Here is a 27,247-nt window from a genome sequence, read left to right as displayed (position 1 = left end):
ATTCTTACCATGATGACCTCACATTTTCTTTTCCTAGGGATGCGAAAAATTGGGTCCAGACTTCCCCTAGCCATCTCTCTTCCCTGTCTTGTGAAGTGGCAAAACCTCCGGCCATGGCTGTAGTAAATATAAATATATTTTTTTTTACCTTGCTGTCCTAGCAGATTATTGATAATATCATCTTTAATTTATCTTGATTTTAAAAGACATTGATACCCTTCAGTCCCAAAATTAGAATTTTATGAATGAAAGCAAACATTCTGATATAAGTACTGTAAGAATGTAAACTTCTTATGTCCCCTTGTCTAAACAATATTATACGGTTGAAGAGTCTAGTCGACGGAACACACAGAGTTTCTGGATCCAGGAGACAAAGTTTGACACAGACACCAGTGCTTGTTCAATCAGAGTCCAAAGTTTATTGTTTTCGGACTAATATTTATAAGTCTAAACCAGGAGGTGTCATATAAAACCACCAAAACAGTGGAAAATCATCAGACTTTCTGTTTAGTCTTATTCCTCCTGAACAATCAGTTATGATCACGTATTTAATATTACAATATCAAAACAATTGTCCCTAGACATTATTAGGAACCTTGAGATGGAGAACAACAGATACTTATATCAACATAAGACAGCATGACATGATAGAACTTTCAACAAGGTTAAACAACAAGAATGAAAGGCACATCTTATATGAAAAGAAGCTAATATTAATAGGAATGAATACGAATGAATACATATGATATATGAACTTTGTATTAAACACAGATGCAATATTTGTAGAGGACAGGACGAAATCCAGATTCTCACAAGTACTGTAACTGATGTCTCTATTAAATTGATAATTTTAACATTAATTAAAGCCATCACTTTGAAGTCTGTGCTTAATAAAATGCTTGACAAAACGGCTTTCTGGCATGATCTTGTGAGGTTTTATTAATTCAAGCACGAAAGAGAACTTTCAGAAAGAGAAAAAGGATGCACTGTCTGACAGAGATTCACCGACGCAGCCTTTAGCCCGTTACTGTACACACCAGACTGGAGCTCGCGTTGCGTTTTGCCGCGTGTCCCAGTTTAAAAGTGATCTACCTTCATTGAACATGTCAAAGCAAATGATTCAAATAGCGCTTATGTGGTTTAAAAGCATGTACACGAATAAGAGCGTGATTACAACATGTAAGGCTAGACAACAGTGTTGCCAGATTGGACTAAAGATTTCCAGCCCAACTACAGCTTAAAACCCGCCCATTTAAAAAAATACCAGCCCAAAATACATACTGTTATTAAAACTGTTATAGAATAAAACACACCATTTTTTTTTCTTATTGAACAACCAGACTAACAAATCGCACATTGGAGAGCACCAGGCTCGCCCCAAGTATATCCAGTGCATCTTTTTTTTTTCTTTTTTTTAAATATAAATTATAATTTTAATAAAACACAAGGTCTACATCGGAAATCTCAGAAGGGGACAACATTTTTTATTGTTCTTGTGCTACTATTGTCAGAACTACAGTTCTTTTCTAATAGGCCAATTCTCAAATCATTTCATTATACTTTTCTTTTTGTATTAGCAGGCTACTTACAAATTTGTGCTTAATTACCAACTAATTTTTTTTTTTATATTATCATTATTAGTTGGGGGTTCAATTTCCGCTTCCGACTTGTGTGTGTGGAGTTTGCATGTTCTCCCCGTGCCTCGGGGGTTTCCTCCAGGTACTCCGGTTTCCTCCCCTGGTCCAAAGACATGCATGGTAGGTTGATTGGCATCTCTGGAAAAATTGTCCGTAGGGTGTGAGTGCGTGAGTGAATGAGTGACTGTGTGTTCTCTGCGATGGGTTGGCACTCCATCCAGGGTGTATCCTGCCTTGATGCCCGATGACTCCTGAGATAGGCACAGGCTCCCCGTGACCCGAGGTAGTTCGGATAAGCGGTAGAAAATGGAATGGAATGGAAATATCATTATTACAATTATTATTATTATTTCACTTATAGACCACTGGGCGAATCAACATGAATTCTCGTTTTTTCCTTCTTTTAATTTTATATAAAATAATGACTGAATGATACACTGAATCGTCACTAGACACTATATCAGCTATTACGTTTCAGAAATGATTAAACATCAGAATTGTACATCAAAATAAAACTGTAGGCTAATATCATAAACACGCTTACCCTTTAATATGAAGTTAACGTAGATAATCCCCGCAGAACTGATGAAAACGTCTTTATTATAGAACAATTCTAGAACTATTTAATAATAGGACCAACTTTGTACAGTCACAACCAGTTTGATTAATAGATTGTTGAGTCAAATCTCTCCAGCAACTGCCTGGGAGGTTTGATTGTTGCCGAGGTAAACCCATTTCTGACCAGGCCAGTGCGCAAATCCATGATGCTGGAGAGTAAAGGTAGTCCCATGCGATTCCTAGTGTCATCTTTTAAAAGCGAGACGAGGGAAAATGCCAGCTCAACATGGGCATTGGAAACAGGCAGAACAAGAAGTCTTATGGCACCTTGTTCCAATTCCTGGAAACACTTGTGCCCCCCTGCATCTTTAAACGCTTCGACTTCGAGCCAAAACTTGTCAATGTCCTGATCATCAGAGAAGTTTGCGGTTGCCACATTCCTCCACTGCGTTTCTAATGTACCAATGGGGCACGAGAAAAGATCAGCTGGCAAGTCCTTTACTCCAGGCCTATTTATAGTGGACATAACAGATTTCGGGCAGAAGAGCTCCAGTTTGCTCAGGATTTCCATTGAAGCAGGTAAACGCAATTGGTACTGCTTTACAAGTTCTTTTAGAAAATCCATACAACGCGAAGAAATTCTCTCCTTCATGTCTGGGGCTAGCCTACTTTCCTCCAGTTTGTCCATAAATTGGTACCCGGGTCCGCATCCAGAGGGGATACGAATATGCCAGACTGTGAGAGGTCAAGGTCACGGAGCTGCTTGTGATTACGCAAGACGCTCGGTTTGAGAATGTGTCTCACAGTTGTCATGTACAGCCTTTCCAAGTCTCTAAACACACCGAGAGAGTTTCCTGTTTCTAATTGAAGCATTTATTTACAGCTTTGATTTCCATCAGAACAGGCTGAAGAAAGTACATGTAAAGGAGATTAGTTTTGTCATTGTACATTTCCTTTAAAAGCCGAGCAGTATAGCAGTGTTCTGTACTTGAAGCCATGTTAAAGTGCAGTGTGAGGGCATCTTTTTGATCCACAATGCGGTTAATGCAGTCAGCCATCACAAGCCAACGGGTACAGCTTGGATTTATTAATTTCAAGGGGCAGCCCCCGTTATTGATAGTCTCGTATATGTTCTTGTACTCATACTGCCGCTTTGCTGAATGTGCGAACCAGTTGTAGGTTTCTCTAACCATGTATTCTATGTTGCTTGGAAGAAGCTGCATTGCTTTATTTGCAACAATGTCAAGTGAATGGCAAACACAGCGAATAAGCTGCAGGTTTGGCTGTATTTGTTTAAGTAGGGTGAAAACCGAGTCTTTTTTCCAACCATTACGCTGGCACCATCTGTGGCAATGCCCATCATGTTTTTAATCTGGAGACCGTTCTTTGATAGAAAAGCGACAACAGTGTCTGATATGGCTTTAGCATCAGAATCTGTCAGCTCCACAAGTCCAAGATATGTACTTACAAACTTTCTGTGTTTTTTTGAGTGGTATTTCACACAAATGCAAAGAAGTTTGTTCACGGATATGTCAGTGCTTTCATCGAGATACAGGGAATATGGAGACTCCCCAATATCCTTCACAAGTTCTTCTCTGAAGTGTGGCGCGAGGACAGATTTGATAATGGCTGTACACTTTGTCCGGTGCATTTGGAATGATCCCATCTCATCTTTCAAAATGTCTGACAAATCGTCCACCACATTTATTGAACTGTGACAAGCAATGTAAGCAGCAATTCTAATTTCACGGCGCTTTTGGTCATCTTTGATCGGACACTGCCCTGCTGCTCCCGCTGACACACTAAAAGTTTTTATACTTGGTGCATAGTGCGATTTGTGTTTTTTTGTATTAGCATGCTCTTTCAAATCATTTAACTGTGCTCTGATTTCTGATTGACAGTATTTACAAAATGCCTTTGTATCATCGCCTACCACAGGTGTAATCCATGTTTTTAAAGACTGGTCGCTCTCCCATTCCTTTCTGTAGGACTTTTTATATTTACCCCACTTTGGCATGATGATGATGATGAATGATGAGCACTGATGATGATAATGCAGTTTTGAGGATATAACGAATTAGCCTACAACAACCCGCCAATCAAGCTTGAAGTCTGATTGGACAGGATTCCCCTGAACCTTATTGGCTAACCTGAACCATACCTAATTTAAACATCATCCTATATTATATAATTTATTTTATAGTTAGTTTTTATTAAAAAAATAATAAAGAATACTGTTTATAGTCAAAAATAAAAACCCGCCTGTTGCATCAAAATCAGCCCAAATTTTAAAGACCCGCCCAATGCTTTTTTTTTTCGGTCGGACGTGACCAAAAGGAGCCCAAGAACCCGCCCAATCTGGCAACACTGCCAGACAAAGGATGTCAAATCTAACGGATGCTGCGTTAAATATTTTTTCAGGGGTTCATTTGAAAAAATGAATCGCTTGCGTTAACGTTGACAGCCCTAGTTTTAATATATTGTCGACGAAACGATACCAATATGTGCGTTACCCTACTATTGCATGAAAATTGCTTAAGAAATTAAATTTCAACTTTTATCTCGGGAAAATATCCTTACCGCTGTATCTATACGACCCGCCATCTTGCCGACAATGTGACATTTTGATATCTCGCGTTGTTCCGTGTGATTTGGACAATTACAGGTTACGCCTATTACAAGTTCCGCCCATTACCAGTTACGCCTCTGTCTTGCAGTCCGCAATCAGACCCCACTCACTCAACGCACTGTGTGTAAATGAAAATGCAATCCCAAATGTTCAACCTGTTAATGTTAATGCATTAAGGGAAAAGGACATTAGAATTTTCTTTTTGCTACTGTTTTGCTTGACTATCTTAAATATGTATAATCAATCCGGAAATGCATTTTCATTTTAATTTTTCAACTTAAAGAGCGTTTAAAATATCCATTTAAATAACTTATTAAAACTAGTTTAGGAACTGACAAATGTAATTTATATAATTGAATTTTTATTTTCATTTTGCACCTAATGTTGCACATACGTTATTTGAAATGTATATTTAGATACATACTGCATTGCCATTTTGCATATTACATTGCAAATTGAATTTTGCACCACATATGCTTCCATAGCAAGGTGGCGTTAGGGGGTAATTAGTATGTTCGTGACGTCATCACGCTGTACTTGCGTCTCGGAACTTGTTGTATTCAAATACAACCGAATGCCCAATAAAGCCGCTGTTGTTTATATTTATATATTAAATATTTTAATGTTTATGTTTATACGTGATTAGATCTGGGAAAACCCAACAAATATTCAAGCCCTTTCCTAATCAGTTTTTATTTTGATCATATCTTGTGTATGTAACTAAAGGTCTGAGGTCGACTGAAAGGCAATGATGTTCAGGAACAGAATTTGGAGAAAAACGTGTTTAAAGTGATGAAAATAAAAGCACAGTCCAGTATCACAAGTAAAAGTCACTTTCCAGTGGTGAGAGACTTACTCTATTAACAATTTAAAAAAAATCCTAGTGTTGAAGTCTATAAAAATACTGTGCAAAACCGTTTGAATAAAACGTAAGGAAGGAAAATGGTGCAGCGCACACATAAAGAACGAGAGCTCTGACATTATCACTACACGAGAAATTAGCAAACATTACGGACAACAAATAATAAGCAGTGAAGCAAGTTTTACGTTGTTTATCATGTGCATAGTGTCTGGACTTTTGATCATCTCTTGTTTGTTTCGTGGTCCGGCTCGCGTGAGGAGCGGAGATAACTCCCGGTGCTGTAGACGGGGAGCTGTCGACTCATGAAAACATTGTATAAAAAAAACTTTGCGTGACATAGTTTACGCAGGACTGGCGGGAAATGTGGATTAATACTTCTTCATGTTATGTGCTTTACTTTGATTGGTCGCGACATCAGACGGGTTTCCCGGATCGCATCACATATGTCAGTAACAATGACAGGTGAAAACACGCAGGTCGCTTCGAGAGCATATCATGAAGGGAAACATGGATTTACAAATTCCCCTCATTGTGATCCGCAGAAATGATGGTCGGCCTTCAGATATTTCCGTCATTGGTAAACAAAAATCCGTCAATATCAGAGAAGTTTCGGTTAACGCGACCTCTGGTCCACACACGTACAGGAATATCTGGACCACGCCCAATCAGAGGGGGTTCCGCCCTTCACTATCTCTGATTGGTTTAGACCCCGATATGATAATGTGTGTTTGTTGTTGAATCACAGGTAGACTTTCAGAGTTGCGGAGACTTTTTCTCCCTCGAGCGGCTGGTCGCACCGGTGTAACCTGTGATTATTTTTAGTCGCACCATTGAGAAATAAAATGGGTCTCACTGTAGAGCCCTGAATGTGTTTAATTGATCCGAATTCAGATCGAGAGATCATTCGCCGGAGTTCGGACTGTAGCTATGAGGAGGAGTAAAGCAGATGTGGAGCGCTATATTTCATCCGTTTACAGCGCTTCTCCCGCACAGAAAGAGGTAAGAAGAGCCGGTAAAGCAGCACACACAGGCCTGCTGTTGAAGGCTCACATCACACAAACACACAACTCGTGTTCAGTCTGACAAAAGTGTTCACTTACACAAGTTAATAACAACAACAAAAACATTTGACTGCTTTCTGCACAGAGCCCCTGAAACTCGCCAAAAAAGTGTTTTCAAACACGAGGACAGAAATGTATTTACTGTCTTTCCGGACTCTCAGTCTCTTCTTTATATTCTTATTTCTGTCACATATTCTTTATTGGGAACTTTGTGTTTTGATTCCAACTTTTTGATCACTAACCTTAAGTCACTAGAAGTTGCGGACATGAGGCGGAGAAATGTTGTCACGTGCGACATGTGCACACTTTTAATCATTGTTTATTAAAATAAAGAACTTTATAAATATCATTTTTTTACTCTGTGTATAATTAATTTTTTCTTACATTGTATTTACCATAGTTATTTAATGATTTGAATCGCTTCCAGAATAAAAGTTTGTGTTTACGTAATATTAGTCTTTCCACTGTGGATATTAATTTCGTACTTTAAAAGGAGAGTTAGTTTTATTATATATATCGAAGAAAAATATTCCTAAATGTATACAAGGGTCAGTCGTGGGCTAATGGTTAGAGAGTCGAACTCGTGACCAGATGGATGCAGGTTTGATTCTCAGTGCTCTTGATCAAGTCATCTCACCTCTACTTGCTCTCCGGGTGCTGCAGTGATATCTGCCCACTGCTCCGGGTGGACATGTGTTCACTACTCACTGGATGGGTTAAAAGCAGAGGTCACATTTTGGATATGGGTCACCATACCTGACAAACAGGTCACTATAACTATATCTATATGTGTGCGTTAATGTGTTTATAAATACAAAAACAATATGTACAGTACACAGACATATATGATGTAAACAAACTTTCTATTCTGGACTTTTGATTCATTGCACAACCCCAGATCTTTGCTTGTGAAGTTTCCTTGTATCATCATAAGTTTGCTGATGTGGCATTAAAAAACAACTAAACAAATGCATAATAATTGTTAATGTTAATAAGTCAGGGTTATAAAAGTGTGTGCTGGCTTCATGTTATTTACTGCGTGAACGGACCTGAAGGGAATGAGAGAGAAGAGTTCCTTTCTATTTTACTAATATTATGTAATCGTGATGAAAATTTTGCTCAAACTTCTTTTTTGTTTCTTGCAGAAGCCGGTTAAAGGATTTTTGTTTGCAAAGTTATACTTTGAAGCTAAAGAGTATGAACTTGCCAGAAGGTAAATTCTTTTGCTCTTTGTGAAATGTATTTTAGGTATTTTTTATCAGATGTTTCTGAAGGAGTTTTTAACCCCGTCTCTCTCTTTCTCTGACACACACAGACATGTTTCAGATTATTTAACAATTCAACCAAAGGATCCTAAAGCACACAAGTTTCTTGGTCAACTATTTGAAAGTGATGGTGAAATTGACAAGGCCGTGGGATGTTACAAGGTACCTGAATATTATTTACATATTTAAATACATGTAAACTGTGTCCCTGGCAAAGTCTCATTTGTGTGCCAATAAACACACTGCACACATTTGTTTTAAAACAAGAGAACTTTAAAAAACTAAAATTCACACATGGATCTGCCTCACTGTATTTACATTTATAATCAGATTTTGTCCTTTCATCATTTCCAAACCAATAATCCAGTCAATGTAAACTCTCATGACTGTGAAACTCAGATAACCAATACATGGATTTTATCTGATATTGTACATCTCATATAAATATTTTACAGGACATCACATTTTTCTGTACCGTTTTGTTTTTCGGCATGAAACTACAACAATACCAACCCATTTACATTCTGCACTTCCACCATGACACAAAATGTTTCTGAAGGTCTTTTGCTTGAATGTTGTATGTGTGATGTGTGTTTTAGCGTTCAGTGGATCTGAATCCAGCCCAGAAAGATCTGGTTCTGAAAGTGGCCGAGTTGCTGTGTAGTAAGCCTCTTCATGACAGTCGAGTGGAGTTCTGGGTAGAGAAGGCTTCCAGGCTGCTGCCGGGTCACCCGGGTGTTTTTAAACTGAGGGTTAGTGCAGTAATCCAACTGTAGTTTCAACCCACCGCAGTCTTTCACATCCCACCTGATGTCTGTGCTTGTTTATTTCAGGAGAAACTTCTGAGCGCTCGGGGACAGATCGGTTTTGCTCAGCTGTATGAGCTGCTGGAATCTGAACTCAAGCTTCGTCCTGACGATGTTTACATTAACAGCAGATTAATTCAGCTGTACAGGTCAGACGGACGCTATGATGACTTTGTCAAACACTGTCTCGCTGTGGAGAATAGCGCAGCGCTCCGAGACAGTCTGGACTGGTATAAGGTCAAAGTGGAGACTCTTCAGGTGAGCGATGGATATGTGTTCATATTAAAATCCCTATGAAACCATGATTAACATGAAAGACACAAAACACACATCTTGACTGGATATGAAAGATCTGGCTCTCAGACGCTGTTATTGATGGTGTTGAGTGGATGGGTTATATCAGTGAGTCATCCAAAAGAAGGAAGGAGAAATCTGTCACTGTGCAGCGCTGTAATGGCTCTGATGTCTCTTACAGGATTATCTCCGGCAGCCGAGCATGTTGAATAATGAGCTGACGTCTCGTAAGATTCAGAAAGATCTTTTACTGTCACACTGTGGTCTCTTGAGACTCACACTGAAGATGAACAGCTGTCAGGAGAGCACTGATGTTCTCTTCACGTGAGTTTCTCTTCTCTTCTGCTGCTCATCAACACAACACAACACAATTACACAACTGTAGTGCTGTTTGAACTGTGTGGGTGTAGTATTAGATTTACTTCAGTCAACATTCAGTGCGTGTTTTATCTGAACCCTGTGCTGTCTTGACACTAGACAGAGCCCAAAACAAACTGACAATCACTTTGAAAACACCACCAACCGTCAAATGCTTGCCCACATCGTCCAACCTTTAAAAAAGATCTCTTGACATGTTCTTGGTCTTTTGTGTTTGCAGTTTTGATCGTGTGATGCAGTCTCTAAAGAATACAGCCAGAAACACAGCGGACGATCTGTCCGAGGTGTTCACAGAGATGAGAGGTCACCTGTACCTGTACGCCGGACATCTGCTGATGAAGACCGCTCGTGACCAACAGCAGTGGAGAAACGTGCTGGATTTAGCAGCGCTGTGTTATCTCATCGCTTATCAGGTACCCCATAACTACATCACAAGATTTTCTGCTATTTCTATCAATGGTGTATGAAGGGTCCTATAGTTTTTGGCTATCATTGATCCACAAAGTAAACCAATCCCCAAAAAACGGCTTCTTTACACAGCAAATGTTATCATAATAAAGAATGAAGTTAAATGAAAGTTCAAACAGGGCGGTACGATTAATTGAAATCCAATCGCGATGTGAGACATTGCGATTTGCTTATCACCAGAAGCTGCGATGTGGACATGATGGAAAAAAATGAAATGCGTCTGTATTTTCCCCAAATCGCTCAGCCCTACGTCTGCAAATGTCCAACTTGTGACCTAATGAACAGTTCAAACAACTGTCTGTCAAACACTGAAAAAGATCAATTCTGCCATCGTTCACTCACACTTATGTCATTCCACACCTGCTCTGCTGAACACACAGGAAGATATTTGGAAGAATGTCAGTAACCAAATAGATCTCACCCGTCATTTCCTGCCATAGTGGGGCAAATAAATCTATAGGGGCCAATGGGGGATTAGATCTCATTCCTTCAAATATCTTCCTTTGTGTTCATCAGAACAAAGACATGTTTACAGGTTTGGAACTATCTGAGAGGGAAGTAAATGATGACAGAATATTCACTTTTGGGGAACCAACCCAATGAATTCACGAGATTCACTTTCTGAATCTAGTCAGTCAGTATTTAAACTTAAAACACCTCAGAATGTGATTGTGCTTTGGACATTTAGCAAGAACGGGTTAGTAAGATTTAGTCTAAATACATTTACAGTTTATTTATATGACAATATGTAGTAAACTGCCTATAAATGATTTAGTGATTTAGACTGGTGAGAGGTGAAACCAGAACAATTTAGTTCTGTTCTTGTATGTGGTGAAAACAAGAACTGTTATTTAAAATAAGGGATGAAAACACTTTTGAATACCCTGTGATTAGATTAGATTCAACTTTATTGTCATTACACATATACAAGTAGAGTGTAACGAAATGTAGTTTAGGTCTAACCAGAAGTGCAATTAGCAAGTGCAGGATATACAGTGTGCATAAATACAGAATACAATATTAGGGAAATACTATACAAATGTTCTATGACAATATGACAGTCGGTATGTACTATGAATAATATATACAGAAGGATATATACTGTGAACATTAATGTACAGGTGGTTATGAACAGATAACAATATAGACTATACAGTAGTGCAAGTGAATTAAGTGTGCATTAATTACAGACATTAGCTATTAAAGTTACAGTGCAGTAGATGAGTTAATAAAGTTATTAAGGTTACAGTGCAGTAGATGAGTTAATAAAGTTATTAAGGTTAATGTGCAGTAGATGAGTTAATAAAGTTATTGAAGTTACAGTGCAGTAGATGAGTTAGTGCAGTTATTAAGGTTACAGTGCAGTAGATGAGTTAATAAAGTTATTAAGGTTACTGTGCAGTAGATGAGTTAATAAAGTTATTAAGGTTACAGTGCAGTAGATGAGTTAATGCAGTTATTGAAGTTACAGTGCAATAGATGAGTTAATGAAGTTATTAAAGTTACAGTGCAGTAGATGAGTTAATGCAGTTATTGAAGTTACACTGCAGTAGATGAGTCAATGCAGTTATTAAAGTTACAGTGCAGTAGATGAGTTAGTGCAGTTATTGAAGTTACATTGCAGTAGATGAGTTAATGAAGTTATTGAAGTTACATTGCAATAGATGAGTTAATGGAGTTATTAAAGTTACAGTGCAGTAGATGAGTTAATGCAAATATTGAAGTTACAGTGCAGTAGATGAGGTAATGCAGTTATTGAAGTTATGGTGCAATAGATGAGTAGATGCCGTTAATAGAGTTACAGTGCAGTAGATGAGTTAGTGCAGTTATTGAAGTTATGGTGCAATAGATGAGTAGATGGCGTTAATAGAGTTACAGTGCAGTAGATGAGTTAATGCGGTTATTAAGGTCACAGTGCAGTAGATGAGTTAGTGCAGTTATTGAAGTTATGGTGCAATTGATGAGTAGATGCCGTTAATAGAGTTACAGTGCAGTAGATGAGTTAATGCAGTTATTGAAGTTACACTGCAGTAGATGAGTTAATGCAATTATTAAAGTTACATTGCAGTAGATGAGTTAGTGCAGTTATTGAACTTACATTGCAGTAGATGAGTTAATGCAGTTATTGAAGTTACAGTGCGGTAGATGAGTTAGTGCAGTTATTGAAGTTACAGTGCAGTAGATGAGTTAATGCAGTTATTGAAGTTATGGTGCAATAGAAGAGTAGATGCCGTTAATAGAGTTACAGTGCAATAGATGAGTAAGTGCAGTTATTGAAGTTATGGTGCAATAGATGAGTAGATGCCGTCAACGGAGTTACAGTGCAGTAGATGAGTTAGTGCAGTTATTGAAGTTATGGTGCAATAGATGAGTAGATGCCGTTAATAGAGTTACAGTGCAGTAGATGAGTTAGTGCAGTTATTGAAGTTACAGTGCAGTAGATGAGTAGATGCAGTTAATAGAGTTACAGTGCAGTAGATGAGTTAGTGCAGTTATTGAAGTTACAGTGCAGTAGACGAGTAGATGCAGTTAATAGAGTTGCTGAGTTACTAATACAGTTATTTAAGTTACAGTGCAGTAGACGAATAGATGCAGTTAATAGAGTTACTGAGTTACTACTACAGTTATTGAAGTTATGGTGCAATATATGAGTAGATGCAGTTGATAGAGTTACTGAGTTACTAATACAGTTATTGAAGTTATGGTGCAATAGATGAGTAAGTGCAGTTATTGAGGGTTACAGTGCAGTAGATGAGGTAATGCAGTTATGAGAGTAGTCTATTAGTGCAAATGAGCATTCAGTGTAATATTCCTGGTGTGCAAGTGAGCAGTATAGAGTGCAAATGATGCTATGTGTGTGTAAACAGTCCAGTAGAGCAGATACATGAAGTACTGGTGTGTACAGTTCAGTCATGCATGGCAGCCCTGTAGTGCAATCTAAACAATGTAATAGCAGCATCAAAGTTAAAGTTATGAGGGGTAGTGATATCAGTGGGGGGCAGAGTTCAATAATGAAACAGCTCTGGGAAAAAGCTGTTTCCTAGTCTGCTGGTTCTTGTCCGGAGGCACCTGAAGCGCCTACCGGTAGGCAGAAGAGTAAACAGTCTTTGAGCGGGGTGAGAGAAGTACTTGAGAATGCTGCGAGCTCGACGCAGACAGCGTTTCTTTTGGATGTCCTCAATGGAAGAGAGTGTAGTCCCTGTGATGCGCTGGGCTGTATTCACCACCCGCTGCAGTGCCTTGCGCTCAGCAACAGAACAGTTCCCGTACCAGACAGTTGGTTAGGATGCTCTCTATCGTCCAGCGATAGAAGTTCACCAGGATAGTTGAAGACAGTTGGTTCTTCTTCAGTGTCCTCAGAAAGAAGAGACGCTTGTGAGCCTTCTTGACCAGGCATGAGGTGTTGGTGGTCCAGGAAAGGTTCTCCGAAATATGGGTCCCCAGGAACTTAAAACTGGAAACACGTTCAACAGCCATCCCATTAATGTGGATGGGGTCATGTGTGCCTCCTTTCGCCTTCCTGAAGTGATCGATGATCTCCTTTGTCTTGGAAGTGTTAAGGAGCGGGTTGTTGTCTGAGCACCATGTGGCCAGGTGCCGTACCTCCTCCCTGTAAGCAGTCTCATCGTTGTTGCTGATGAGACCAATCACTGTTGTATCGTCTGCGAACTTGATGAAGGAGTTAGTTCCATTCACAGGCCTGCAGTCGAGTGTGAAAAGGGAATAGAGAAAGGGGCTCAGTACGCAGCCCTGTGGACCACCAGTGTTGAGGGTGATTGTGGTGGAGCAGATGTTGCCTAACCTAACAAGCTGAGGCCTGTTCGTCAAGAAATCCATAATCCAGTTGTAGGTTGAGTTGTTAATGCCTAGGTTTCCAAGTTTGACGATTAGCTTGGAAGGGATGACTGTATTGAATGCAGAGCTGAAGTCTACTAACAGCATGCGTGCATAAGTGTCCTTATTGTCCAGATGTGTGAGCACGGAGTGCAGCGCCATAGACACTGCATCATCTGTGCTCCTATTGCTACGATAGGCAAATTGGTATGGGTCCAGTGTGGATGGTCGAGTCTTTTAGGTGTGACAGGACCAGCCGCTCGAAGCACTTCATAACAATGGGTGTGAGTGCTACAGGGCGGTAGTCATTCAGGCATGTCGGGCTGGAATTTTTTGGAATGGGCACAATGGAGGTGGATTTAAAACATGCAGGAACCACTGCTTGGGCGAGGGACAGGTTGAAGATGTCCGTGAAGACCCCAGCGAGCTGCTCCGCACATAACCTGAGTACGCGACCAGGGATGCCATCTGGGCCAGCAGCTTTGCGCGCATATATCCGGCTTAGTGCAGTGAAAACATCTGTGGAATTTAGTGTGATGATTGGGTGGTCAGTAGAAGGTGTGAGCCTGGTGGCGGGTTCCTTATTATCTCTCTCAAAGCGTGCATAAAAGTCATTAAGCTCACTCAGGAAGGCGGCATCTGTGGTTATGGGGATGGAGTGGTTGTAGTCATTAATGGCCCTGCCACATGCATCGAGGGTCAGAATTGGAAAAATGCTCCTCTAGCTTCAACTTGTAGCAGTGCTTGGCCTTTCTGATGCCCCTCTTCAGATATGCCCTGGAAGTACTGTAGGCATGTTCATCACCTGATCTGAAGGCGGTGTTGCGTGCTTTCAACAGGAGGCGCACTTCCTTGTTCATCCATGGCTTCTGATTAGGGTATATGGTGATCTGCTTCTGAGTTGTGACACTATCAATGGTGGTATTGATGTAGTCCAATACAGAGGAGGTGTAGCTGTCTGTGTCCGTGTGAGACCCACTGGTGGCCTGAGAAGCAAACATACTCCAGTCTGTGTGTAGAAACCTTTCCTGGAGTGTGAAGTTGCCCCCGCAGGCCACACCTTGATGGTCTTCACTGATGGCTTCACACGATTAATGAGGGATGAGTACTTGGGGCTGAGGAACAAGAAAGGTGATCAGATTGACCCAGGTGTGGGAGGGGGGTCGCGGCGTAAGCTTCAGCCATGTTTGTATAGATATGATCCAAAGTTTTGTTTCCTCTTGTGTTGCAGGAAACATGCTGGTGAAATTTAGGGAGCACTGTCTTTAAGTTAGAGTGATTAAAATCTCCCGCAACAATAAATGCAGCCTCCGGGTGAGCAGTCTGTTGTTTACTGATGGCTGCATGAAGTTCTTTCATAGCAAGCTTGGCATCAGCATCCGGTGGAATATAAGCTGCCGTTATAATGGTGGAAGTGAATTCCCGTGGCAGATAAAACGGTCTACATTTAACCATGAGAAACTCAAGGTTAGCCGAACAGTGTCTCCCGACAATAACAGAGTTCGTGCACCAAGCTTTATTGACATAAATGCACAGTCCACCTCCTCTTGTCTTACCGGATTCCTCTGCCGTTCTATCCGCCCGGTGTGTGTTGTAGCCCGCTAACTCAATATCGTTGTCCGGTATGCCGCTGTGTAGCCATGTTTCCGTGAAGATTAGGAAATTGCAGTTCAAAAGTCTTTTGTTGTTGATAATGCGGAGTCGAATCTCATCCATTTTGTTCACTAATGATCGTACATTAGCAAGGAAAATGCTGGGTAAAGAGAGCCGGTCTGGTGTTAGCTTTAGCTCTTAGCCCCCCGCCTTTGTTTACGATCTCGACACCGCCGGCGAGCACTTCTGTCCGGCCGTGTGGGGTGCGTAGCATCGGGTGTTTTGACAATCTCAGGGACGAGTTGAATGTTGCTGATATAACTTCCGGAAATGCGCAAACCGATATCCAAAAGCTCATGCCGGGTGTACAATGTGAATGCACAACTGTTCTGAACGAACAGGCCCGAGATGAGCAGGAAAAACACTATATAATTGCTTAAACTGGAGAGACGCTGAGCCTCGCGATGTTCATGCGCCGCCATCTTGGTCACAAAGGGTTATGGATATGATCATATATCAAAATAATGATCAGGTCTAACAAATGAAAATGAAAACAAAGAGGGCTAGAGAGGAGGATAGTTTGAGTGACAGCTCATATCTGTGTCACATAATTTCATAACCATTATATAATCTGGAAAAGCATTGTGAAAATAAATACAATAACATCAAATGCATGTTTGGATTTCCATTGGATAAGCTGCCAGTTTTGGGCTCGCAGTGCAAGACTTTTAACTGTGGATGACTATGTTTAATGGCCATATTCCCCACAATCCAATTTTTCAACCTTTAGTTAGTTTGTAATGTTGCTGTTAGAGCATAAATAATACCTGCAAAATGATACAGCTCAAAGTTCAGTGCAGAATTTGCTTTTCAAGGACTAAAGAAGCAGCTGAATTTGACTACAGCCCTCTACTTCCCGGGTACATGATGTCACTAATCCCATTGCTTTTAATAACTTCCAACCAAAGGAATACGCCAAAAAATGGGCAAGGTCTTCCATATGCAAACTGTTGTAATTCCTACACCATTCACCTGATTTGGATGTAAATACCCTCAAATTAAAGCTGACAGTCTGCAGTTAAAGCACATCTTGTTCGTTTCATTTGACATCCATTGTGGTGGTGTATAGAGACAAAAATGTTAGAATTGTGTCGATGTCCCAATATTTTTTTAACTAGAAACATGAACATACATTGTCAAAGAGTAGGAAGCATGTGGTTTTTAAGGTCATACTTTGGTTTCTGGAGTGTCCAACAACAACTTTATGTACATAGAATATGTAAAAACACTATAATGTCGTAATAATAGGCAGTTATTCGTACTTCACTTCTTGACTGACTCTAAAATGATTCGTTCTGCGATTCATCCGTCTAGGCCCCGCCTACCCACTAACCTTGTGTCATGTGATTGGTCAGATTGTGTAGTCTGTTGTTATTGGTCAAACGTGTTGGACTACTGCAATGCTCTCCTTGCTGGTCAGTCATTTTTTTATTATTTATGTCCCTGTACGCAAAGCTTGAGGAACAGTTAATAAAAAGAGCTGGAGCAATTCCTAGATTCTTGAACGTGTTATGGTCTTCACATCTGCATGAACCATCGAGGACAATCTCCTTGTTTACAAAGGGGTTACGGCTTAAATGCAGCTGTTTATAATATAGTTTCTATACTTGCATTGGTTTCCTGAGTGTGCTTGGACAAGTTCTTGTGCCTGTGGAAAAGGGGTTTTCAGAGTCCTGATGGTATTGATTCGTTGGATCCTTTCTTGGATCAGGATTGGCTGAGTGCTATGAGCTATGAGTGAAACAAACAAACCCCTGTGTCTCTACGAAGTTCTGATGTAGAGATAAAGGTATTTTAAAACGATCGCTAGGCTAACCTGTTTGGTTGCTTTGGGCGTGGCTTAGCATTTTACAGTTGATTATACTCTAAGCTATGAGTAAAACAAACAAGATGACAAGAATAATAATAATAAGCTTAGAACAAAGAACAGTATGTTGGCTCTGTCAAGCCAACATAATTAAAGCCTACAGTGGGGCGTATCATTCTCTAGTGCTAGAGCTCCTCTTCAGGCGATATCCACCTCCACTTTCCTTGTTCTTCTTCCACATATGAGCTGTGAATGGGTCTCGCACAGATACACGTCATCATCTAGACTTTTTGCTTTATATCACGTGAAGACTAATTCCTATTGTGTGGAAAAAGTTATCGGAGTATCACAAAAGAGAAAATATTGCCCATCCCAATCATTTAAGATTCCTCTCTTGAAGTCTTTGTCCAGTCATAGATTCACTCTTTCTGCTTCAGGCTCCAAGACCCAAAGCGAAAGCGAAAGCTTTCAAAGGTGACCTTCAATCCCATCATCCTTTGGAGCTGTTGGCCTGTGATCGTCAGAGTCAAGCGGGTCACATGCTGTTGAATTTAAGCTCAGACACTGGTCAGCTGGTGAACGTTGTGATAGAAGCATTCAGGAATAAGAGCGGCCAGAACCATCTGATGGACAAACTCTTCGGATCGCAGACACAGGAACATTTGTCCTTCATCAGCAACGATGACATCAGCAGCATTAACGCACGCGTCCCAGACGTCACCGATCTCATCAAGTGTGACAATGGTAATATTAACCACATCACCATCACTTGTGTGTTGTTCTGTTATTGTAGGTTGACTTGTGTGGTGGTGTTGTAGGTGCAGTGTTGTGTCACGCCGGCTCTCTTCAGCACTTGACGTGGTTGGCTCTGCAGTGGGATCTGATGGGTCACAGGGTGTCTCTTCAGGATTGGCTAAGACAGCTCTTTCCTCGGCTCACTCTTGAGACCTCCAACCTGGACACTAACACTCCAGAATCCATCTGCCTGCTGGATCTTGAGGTGTGGACTTGACTTTCTTATCTCCACAAATTAAACAGAATATCAGACGATCCGCCTGCTCTCGATTGGCTTTTAATAGCAAGAAAGACCATGAATGAATGTTCAATTGTTCTAGTAAAGAACAAAAGTCTTGATCCTCATCCTTAACAGAACTGAACTGAACAGCCGGCCAGAAATCATTTCAGTCAACATCATCAAATATCAAAATATCCCTCAGGTTTTGTGGTCCATGAGTGACATGGAGCCTGTACGAGGTTATCAGCGAGTGGGAATATATTACAGTCACTGTTGTGAATAGAATGTGGTGTGTGTTTGTTTTATAGGTGTTTTTGTGTGGGGTTGTGTTTACGTGTTCCACTCAAATGCAAGAGACTGCAAAGATAAGCGCGAGTCATCAGTCACATGAGCCCAGGTGTTTACCCATGAACATCATGAAGCTACTGTCCTCAGACAAACAGAGACAGTGGTGGGACGCCGTCTTCTGTCTGATTCATAAAAAAACACAGTGAGTGCATTGTCATCATCATGTGACATCATCACTTCACGAGTGTACCTCTGACTCTACCTCTGACTCTACCTCTGTTTCTTTATTGCAGGGGAATGACCGCTAAACTGCGATTGGTTGTTCAGCACGGGCTGAACACGCTACGGGCCGGGGAGAAACATGGCCTTCAACCGGCGCTGCTTATACACTGGGCCCAACATCTCACAAACGCTGTAAATCCACCTCACCTGTCATTCACACCCTTCTGCTCTCATTCACACACTTGACAACAGGCACTTATTATGATTTCAAAGAGTGCTCAAATGAATTGTCGACAGACTTCAATAAAAGAATGATAAGGAGCATCTGTCCAGCATATGAGAAATTGTGTGAAAAGAATCCCAGAATGTACCTGGTGAAGTTTGAATTGAATTGGTTTGTTTTCATGTGAACAGGGTGAAAGGGTGAACTCCTACTATGATCAGAAAGAGTATGCTGGTCGTTGTGTACACTACTGGAAGGTTGTTCTTCCGTCACTTGAGAAAATCAAAAAGAGACGGAGCATTCCCGAGCCTCTAGAACCCATGTTCCAACACTTCCAAAGTCAAGACATAAAGGTGCGCTGACGCTGTTTAGCCTGCTCATCGGGTTAAGAGGAGAAGTGTGAAGAGAGATGAGTGGAATAATGAATGTCAATGCTCTTTACTGCAGTCGGCTGATGTGGGTGTGTATGAGGAAGAGGCGGCCATCAGTATTGCTGCACTGCACGACATCGAAGGCAACACAGATGAGGCCATCTCACAGCTTCAGAAGCTGAAAAGCGTCTCGTCTAACTGGCATCTTGCAAAGGTGCTTTGACCGCAAATTCAGACCTGATAGAACGGCATGTACCCTATGATAGTTTTCAGAAGATGTGATTTTCTGTTTGTTTGTCAGATATATCAGAGACTCTCAGAGGAAGCCGGGAACGGGCTGGAGGAGACTCAAGACCGCTGTGTTAACTTTCTTCGGCAGTTCAGAAACTACTTAAGAAAGATCAATCAGGCCAATGCAGAGGATGTGAAGAAGGTACGGCAGACTTGATCATTTCTCAAAGTTTTTTTTCTGTGCTATTGGAACCACTGAACCCATGAACGCATGAATTGCTTTCAAAGTCTGCGTGTGTTGTTTATGGCCTCATGTGTGTTGTTTGTTAGTTACCTGTGTCTATGGAGGAAGTGATTGATTTGTTGAATGAAGTCAACCAGCAGATTGAGGATAGTGGAGAGATGGATGAAGATCATTTAGATCATCCAGTGACATCAAGTCCCAGTCAGCCCACAGAAGCACACGTGAAGTTCTCTATGCTGTCCCCAACCAAAAGCGTCACGTCACCCACCAAAAGACCAGTGGTACGTCATAGCATTAACCTGCGCAAACCTGCTTTTGGTTTAGGATGGGCATGACTTACAGTTTATTGGTATTGTTGTCTCTCAAAGTTTTCCCCAAGAACCCCTCCTCACTGGGCAGAGGACCAGAAGTCACTCTTACAGATGTTGTGTCATAAGGTCGAACCCTTGAAGCTCAGTGGCTCGCCAACAGCCTCGATTTGAACTCTTGAATAAGTTGTTTCTTAGAATTATGTTGTGAGCGATTTTGGTTCATCCGTTTCTGAGTGATCTGTTAAAAAGAAAAATGAAAAAAAGGGCGCTGAGTGACATTTTCAACAATTTGGTGTAGATGGCACCTGGGTCAGGGAGATGTTTAACATGTCATTTCCTCTTGATCTGCAGAATGAGGTCCATGACATGCGTCACAACTCGTCTGATGCTACAGGATCTCCTTATAGGATGTATGGAGAAAGTTACGCTGCTGAAGGACTTCAGGAAGCTTTTCCAGGGGCACAGCCATTTCATGGGGTTCCTCTTACAGGTCATTTTATTGACTTTTTTATGGTCCAAACATGTCTTAAAAGTCAGAAATGACTTTTAAAATGTTGTTCTTAACAAACATTTGAAAACAACTACTTCTATTGCTCATCTGTGGCAGTTGTCAATACAGGGCCCTCGGGATACTACAATCAATCTCCGGCGTATAACTCGCAGTACCTTCTGCGTCCTGCTGTTAATGCTACGCCAACAACGGTAATTTCTCCTTTTTCCATTAAATCAAGGTACGATCTGGACCTGAACAAGTAACGTATCTCCAAGTATTGTGTGGTTGCCTTTGCACGCTCCGGTATGCGTGACAAATAAGGTCTTAAATCACATTCATTAAGATTAGCTTTTTACTGATCATTCTTAACACTTAAACAATTGTTATTTGTTGTGCTGTTGGTTTTTATAATTGCAGCTCAATTGTACGTTGTCCTTGAGTGTTGTGAAAGGCACCTTCAAGTAAATGTATTATTATTAATCACAGTGTTAATAGTTCTTTTTCCATTAAAACAAGGTACGATCTGGGCCTGAACAAATAATGTATCTCAAAGTTTTCTTGGGTTGCCTTTGCAGGGTCCGGTATATGGGATAAATGGACTTCCTCCTCAGCAGCATGTGTATGGCTACCAGCAGTCGACACACACGCCACCTCTTCAGTCCACACCCGCATGCATATATCCTCAAGAACAGGTGTTTGGTGCTGCAATTCGATTCGAGTCACCGGCTACAGCCTTACTCTCGCCCCCCAAAACCGAAGGATTGTCTGAAGCAAAACATCAGACTCAAGACCAGCGGTCAAGCCAGGGTGGAGTTTTCACCTTTGGTGGTAAAAATGTGGCAGGATTTTTACTCTCCGATGCTGCTCAGAGTAAACCGATTAATTTTGGCATGACTGAGCAAACATTTAACTTTCCAAGTGGAATTCAACCTTTACTTGGAAATGCGGAGACGCGAGAAGAAAGAAGTGTTGAGAGTGATAATGGGAGTACCCATGTGGAAGAGGATGAGGATGGACCTCATTTTGAACCCATTGTGCCTCTACCTGATAAAGTTGATGTGAAAACCGGTGAGGAGGAGGAAGAGGAAATGTTCTGTAACAGAGCCAAGCTCTTCCGATTTGAGCCTGACACCAAAGAATGGAAGGAGAGGGGCATTGGCAGCATCAAAATACTGAAACACAAATCATCTCGAAAGGTTCGTCTGTTGATGAGGAGGGAGCAAGTTCTCAAAATATGTGCTAATCACTACATCACAGCAGATATGGCCTTGAAACCCAACGCTGGATCTGACAAGTCCTGGGTGTGGTATGCCATGGACTATGCAGATGAAATGCCAAGGACCGAGCAGCTGGCCATACGTTTCAAAACTGCAGACGAGGCGGCGCTGTTCAAATCGAAATTTGAAGAGGCTCAGATGTTTTCGCTAAAGTCGTCGGAACAACAAAGCCAAAATCTAGAGAAAAAAAGTGAAAAACAGGTGTCACGCAAAGGCATGGATCTCAGAACTCGCTTTTTCAAAAAAGAGGGTGAATGGGATTGCAACGTATGTTGTGTAAGAAACACCCCCACATCTGCAGCATGTGTTTCCTGCTACAGCCCTGGTCCATCTGTCAAGGGTCATACACCTCAGGAGCAAGGAAAAGACTCTGTTGCTCCTTCTAAACTCCTCACTTTTGGACTTTCTGGGGATTCTCTTAGGAATACCACCACAAATGTCAGCTCATTTGGATCTCAAATCCCTAATACTTTTAAATTTGGCTTAGGCAATGCCGTTTTGAAACCTCAGGCAGATACGCCAGCAGATCAGACTGCAACCCCATTCAACACACCAGTAAGAGGTTGGTCTTATCTTCTCATCTGTACTTTGAGTAAAGCTGGTTTAGGTTCTAGTTGTGCCACGTAACACGACCTATTGTGGTGTGTGTGTGTGTGTGTGTGTGTCATTGTGTTGTAACTCAACAGTGTATTGATAACACAACAACACATTGATGAGAGTAAAGGCAGTGAAGGCTGTGCGCTGCATGAGACACACACTGGCCATATAGTACATCATTGATGTCTAGGGTCAGATTTTATGAAAAGGACCTGTAATACTGTAATGCATCACAGGTGGATGATTGAGGAGTAATGCAAATCGAGGATGATAGAGATGGTCAATGAATGTTTGAGTCAGTGGGTTAGATTCTGCAGATGAAAAAAGTGAGTGTGTGGATGAGGATTGACTGTGTTAAAACACCAGCTTCATTGTTCTGGTACATGATGCTGTCTTGTGTTGCTCACCGTCACAATATCTGTCAAATGAAGGCTTGTGTGGTGGATCAAACTGGACAACTCACTTCACTTTTCAAACGCTTCATATTTACAGTCATGGGCGTTAGAAGAATGTTTATCTGCAGCTTCAGTGGTGTGGTGTAATAACCTGTGACTGTAGGTTTGGTCTTATATGACGCAGGTTCATTCACCAATCTCACTCTTCCTCATTTTCCCATCACACCGTACAGCCACTTACTTTCATCAAAATGAAAAAAGATATTTGAACGGGTGTTTGATAAGAAAGTGTATGGTAAAGTTAGTGGAGTAGGGAGGTTAGTCGGCATACGTTTATTCATTTGAAATAATTTGATCATTTACACTTAATGAAATGTACAACGATACGTTTTTTTACAGTGTTGTGTCGAAAGGAAATGGAGTTTAATATAAACAGATTCTGAATGAGCCAGATGGAATGAGTTTGAATAACCTGAAGCGTGGACGTGAGGCTGTTGCTAAAATGTGGAGTTCAGCATCCCTCAAGTGGAGTGGGTTTGTCTGACTGAGCTCTGTGCTAAAAGTGAGGGGGTCTAATGTCCTGTCCCACTCACACACAATGGTTCCAACACCCATGTTTACAGTGTTCACCAGAAGCAGTGAGGTTTGATGGTCGGGAGCTCTTTCTAACATGAGTTTTTGCATGGGTGTGGATTTACTGCTTGTGTCAAAGGAATACTTCAGACAAGAACCAAAATGTCCCCGTGTTTACTTCCCCTCCAGACATCCTGACCTAATGTGGTTTTATTCATGAAGAATAATGCTGTGGAGTTATAACTTTACTTCCAAGTGGTAGAATGTGAACTAGAGGCTTATTTTTCTTTAAAATGGCGGTGATGAAAGCTCCCGCACAGAGGAGATGGTGTCCTATTGGTACAAAACAAAAACTTCGTTCATCACCAGAACTTACCACACGCCTGCGCCTTTTGCCGGAAGAACAAGCCTGTAGTTCACACGCAGCTGAGGGATAACAGAAGCTAGACATTATGGTTCATAGTGCAGTCAATATAGATATTTCTCGTGAACAAACTTATGAATTCACTTCAGAAGACCTTTGTGAAGACCTCAGAGATGTGTCCAGCAGTTCTTTGATCCCCGTTCACTCTCATTCTACTGTTCAGAAGCAATGGACAGGTGTATTACAACAGCACTGCATTATTCTTCCAGAAGATATCCACATTGAGTCAGGATGACTTGATTCTTGTATGAAGTATCTGTTGAAGTGTTTGGAGAACTCATCTGATTCCTCAGGTGTTAAGTTGATATGAAGCTGTGATGATGTTGAGTTGAAGCTGTTGTGTGTTTGTTTCTTTGTCCTGTAGTTTCTCCTCAGACCGTTTGTGATGATGTTGAGATTTTATTTGAACGAAAGCCCACAGAAGAGCAGGCTCAGCTGGCTGCCGGACTTCTGCTTCCTTCCACCTTCTTCTGTTACAAAAACCTCCAAGGATATGTCAGTGATGATGATGATGATGATGGTAAGAATCTTTTATTACACCAACACATGCACATTTGTGTATATTCTTGTAGTTTTGTGCCTGTAGTGGTAAAAAGGGCTCACAGACCAAAGATTGCCTGTCATATTGTTGTGTCCGCCTTGTGTCCGCGTTGTGTCCGTGTTTTGTCCGTGTTTTGTCCGTGTTGTGTCCGTGTTGTGTCCGTGTTGTGTCCGTGTTGTGTCAGTGTTGTGTCAGTTAGTGTGTGTAGTGTTGTGTCTGTGTTGTGTCAGTGTTGTGTCAGATAGTGTGTGTAGTGTTGTGTCAGTGTTGTGTCAGTGTTGTGTCCGTGTTGTGTCCGCGTTGTGTCCGCGTTGTGTCCGCATTGTGTCCGCGCTGTGTCCGCGTTGTGTCCGCGTTGTGTCCGCGTTGTGTCCGCGGTTTGTCCGCGCTGTGTCCGCATTGTGTCCGCGCTGTGTCCGCGCTGTGTCCGCGCTGTGTCCGCGTTGTGTCCGCGTTGTGTCCGCGTTGTGTCCGCGTTGTGTCCGCGTTGTGTCCGCGTTGTGTCCGCGTTGTGTCCGCGTTGTGTCCGCGTTGTGTCAGTTAGTGTGTGTAGTGTTGTGTCTGTGTTGTGTCAGTTGGTGTGTGTAGTGTTGTGTCAGTGTTGTGTCCTTGTTGTGTCCTTGTTGTGTCAGTGTTGTGTCCGTGTTGTGTCCGCGTTGTGTCCGGTAAGTTTGGGTATTAAATGCAAACTGACCATACTGTCAATGCTATGCAAATGAGGCGCCATGAGAAACAAAGGAACTTTCTCTGGCCATTCATTTGAAATAATTTGATCATTTACACTTAATTAAATGTACAACGATATGTTTTTTTACCGTGTTGTGTCGAAAGGAAATGGAGTTTAATATAAACAGATTCAGAATGAGCCAGATGGAATGAGTTTGAATAACCTGAAGCGTGGACGTGAGGCTGTTGCTAAAATGTGGAGTTCAGCATCCCTCAAGTGGAGTGGGTTTGTCTGACTGAGCTCTGTGCTAAAAGTGAGGGGGTCTAATGTCCTGTCCCACTCACACACTATGGTTCCAACACCCATGTTTACAGTGTTCACCAGAAGCAGTGAGGTTTGATGGTCGGGAGCTCTTTCTAACATGAGCTTTTGCATGGGTGTGGATTTACTGCTTGTGTCAAAGGAATACTTCAGACAAGAACCAAAATGTCCCCGTGTTTACTTCCCCTCCAGACATCCTGACCTAATGTGGTTTTATTCATGAAGAATAATGCTGTGGAGTTATAACTTTACTTCCAAGTGGTAGAATGTGAACTAGAGGCTTATTTTTCTTTAGAATGGCGGTGATGAAAGCTCCCGCACAGAGGAGACGGTGTCCTATTGGAACAAAACAAAAACTGCATTCATCACCAGAACTTACCACAAGCGTGCGCCATTTGACGGAAGAACAAGCGTCTAGTTCACACGCAGCTGAGGGATAACAGAAGCTAGACATTATGGTTCATAGTGCAGTCAATATAGATATTTCTCTTGAACAAACTTATGAATTCACTTCAGAAGACCTTTGTGAAGACCTCAGAGATGTGTCCAGCAGTTCTTTGATCCCCGTTCACTCTCATTCTACTGTTCAGAAGCAATGGACAGGTGTATTACAACAGCACTGCATTATTCTTCCAGAAGATATCCACATTGAGTCAGGATGACTTGATTCTTGTGTGAAGTATCTGTTGAAGTGTTTGGAGAACTCATCTGATTCCTCAGGTGTTAAGTTCATATGAAGCTGTGATGATGTTGAGTTGAAGCTGTTGTGTGTTTGTTTCTTTGTCCTGTAGTTTCTCCTCAGACCGTTTGTGATGATGTTGAGATTGTATTTGAACGAAAGCCCACAAAAGAGCAGGCTCAGCTGGCTGCCGGACTTCTGCTTCCTTCCACTTTATTCTGTTACAAAAACCTCCAAGGATATGTCAGTGATGATGATGATGATGATGGTAAGAAGCTTTTATTACACCAACACATGCACATTTGTGTATATTCTTGTAGTTTTGTAGCCTGTAGACGTGATGTTGGTGGTGTTCTGCGGTTTTATGTAAATCTCTGTTGTACAGATGAAACGTATGAAAGTGCCGTGAAGAGTCTGAGAGGAAAACTCTATCCTGACGGAGGTGAAGGAGCGTCTGATCCAGGTGAGTCACATGACATGATTCTAGTTAAAGGGTACGTGTGAAATGCCTCGTTCACTCTTCTCTACATTAGTCCACTTGAATCAGCCGATGAAAACCAGTCAGTGAATGTGGCCTTCGTCTGCAGAGCGAGTGAGTGTAGACTGTTACTGCAATGCATGATAGGATTGAACACTGCTCTAGAACTGGCGCTCAGTTAAATATCATGACTGTTATTCACTGCTGTAACTGAAGCGCTTCTGACCGGAGCCACTTCTGATGTGTGAGGCAGATTTCAGTGATCTTTGTTTTATTGCTGAGTGCTTCATGAGTGCAGTTTGAGCGTTTGAGTTTTGAGTTCTTGTGTTGTAGTAGGGGTGTAAATCAGACGGTTCATCACGTTAGGATACCACGCCATATCCATCTTCTCCTCCAGCAATTGAATTTTGTGACGCTAGGTAACTTTAAAGCTAATTTACATTTGTGATGTCATTCTATAGTTTTTTGTGTTTTATTACTTCAGACCTGTTTTGCTTGAACTTACTACACATTCTGCATATTTATTCAAGATTCAAAGAAGCGTTATTGGCATGATTAAACACATTTATACTTTAATTTAATTTAATTTGATCTTAATCTGTATTTGTGCAGAATGTTGTATCTATATATACATCTCAATGTAAA

General features: G+C 41.3%; 1 protein-coding gene across 5 annotated transcripts in view; it reads left to right on the top strand.

Moving 5' to 3' along the window:
- Positions 1–6,409: 6,409 nt before the first annotated feature.
- ranbp2 (RAN binding protein 2) overlaps positions 6,410–27,247 on the top strand; it is a 69,337-nt gene continuing 48,499 nt past the window's right edge. For 2 of the 5 annotated variants that reach the window (XM_056755092.1, XM_056755093.1), the window contains exons 1-21: positions 6,410–6,685; positions 7,893–7,960; positions 8,063–8,174; positions 8,612–8,764; positions 8,846–9,076; positions 9,294–9,436; positions 9,711–9,903; positions 17,690–17,996; positions 18,071–18,252; positions 18,576–18,757; positions 18,849–18,969; positions 19,192–19,353; positions 19,448–19,585; positions 19,673–19,804; positions 19,933–20,127; positions 20,509–20,647; positions 20,765–20,859; positions 21,226–22,489; positions 24,281–24,436; positions 26,237–26,392; positions 26,510–26,587. In XM_056755092.1, the coding sequence (XP_056611070.1) occupies positions 6,614–6,685; positions 7,893–7,960; positions 8,063–8,174; positions 8,612–8,764; positions 8,846–9,076; positions 9,294–9,436; positions 9,711–9,903; positions 17,690–17,996; positions 18,071–18,252; positions 18,576–18,757; positions 18,849–18,969; positions 19,192–19,353; positions 19,448–19,585; positions 19,673–19,804; positions 19,933–20,127; positions 20,509–20,647; positions 20,765–20,859; positions 21,226–22,489; positions 24,281–24,436; positions 26,237–26,392; positions 26,510–26,587 (4,279 nt within the window). In that variant the 5' untranslated portion in view covers positions 6,410–6,613. The remainder of the gene's footprint in view (positions 6,686–7,892; positions 7,961–8,062; positions 8,175–8,611; positions 8,765–8,845; positions 9,077–9,293; positions 9,437–9,710; positions 9,904–17,689; positions 17,997–18,070; positions 18,253–18,575; positions 18,758–18,848; positions 18,970–19,191; positions 19,354–19,447; positions 19,586–19,672; positions 19,805–19,932; positions 20,128–20,508; positions 20,648–20,764; positions 20,860–21,225; positions 22,490–24,280; positions 24,437–26,236; positions 26,393–26,509; positions 26,588–27,247) is intronic. The other 3 variants (XM_056755089.1, XM_056755090.1, XM_056755091.1) reach the window with 3 other exon arrangements.

The sequence above is a fragment of the Triplophysa dalaica genome, chromosome 8 (assembly GCF_015846415.1).
Source record: "Triplophysa dalaica isolate WHDGS20190420 chromosome 8, ASM1584641v1, whole genome shotgun sequence".
Classification (NCBI taxonomy): domain Eukaryota; kingdom Metazoa; phylum Chordata; class Actinopteri; order Cypriniformes; family Nemacheilidae; genus Triplophysa; species Triplophysa dalaica.
The sequence above is the reverse complement of the archived record's forward strand: the minus strand, read 5'-3'. Positions and strand labels throughout refer to the sequence as shown.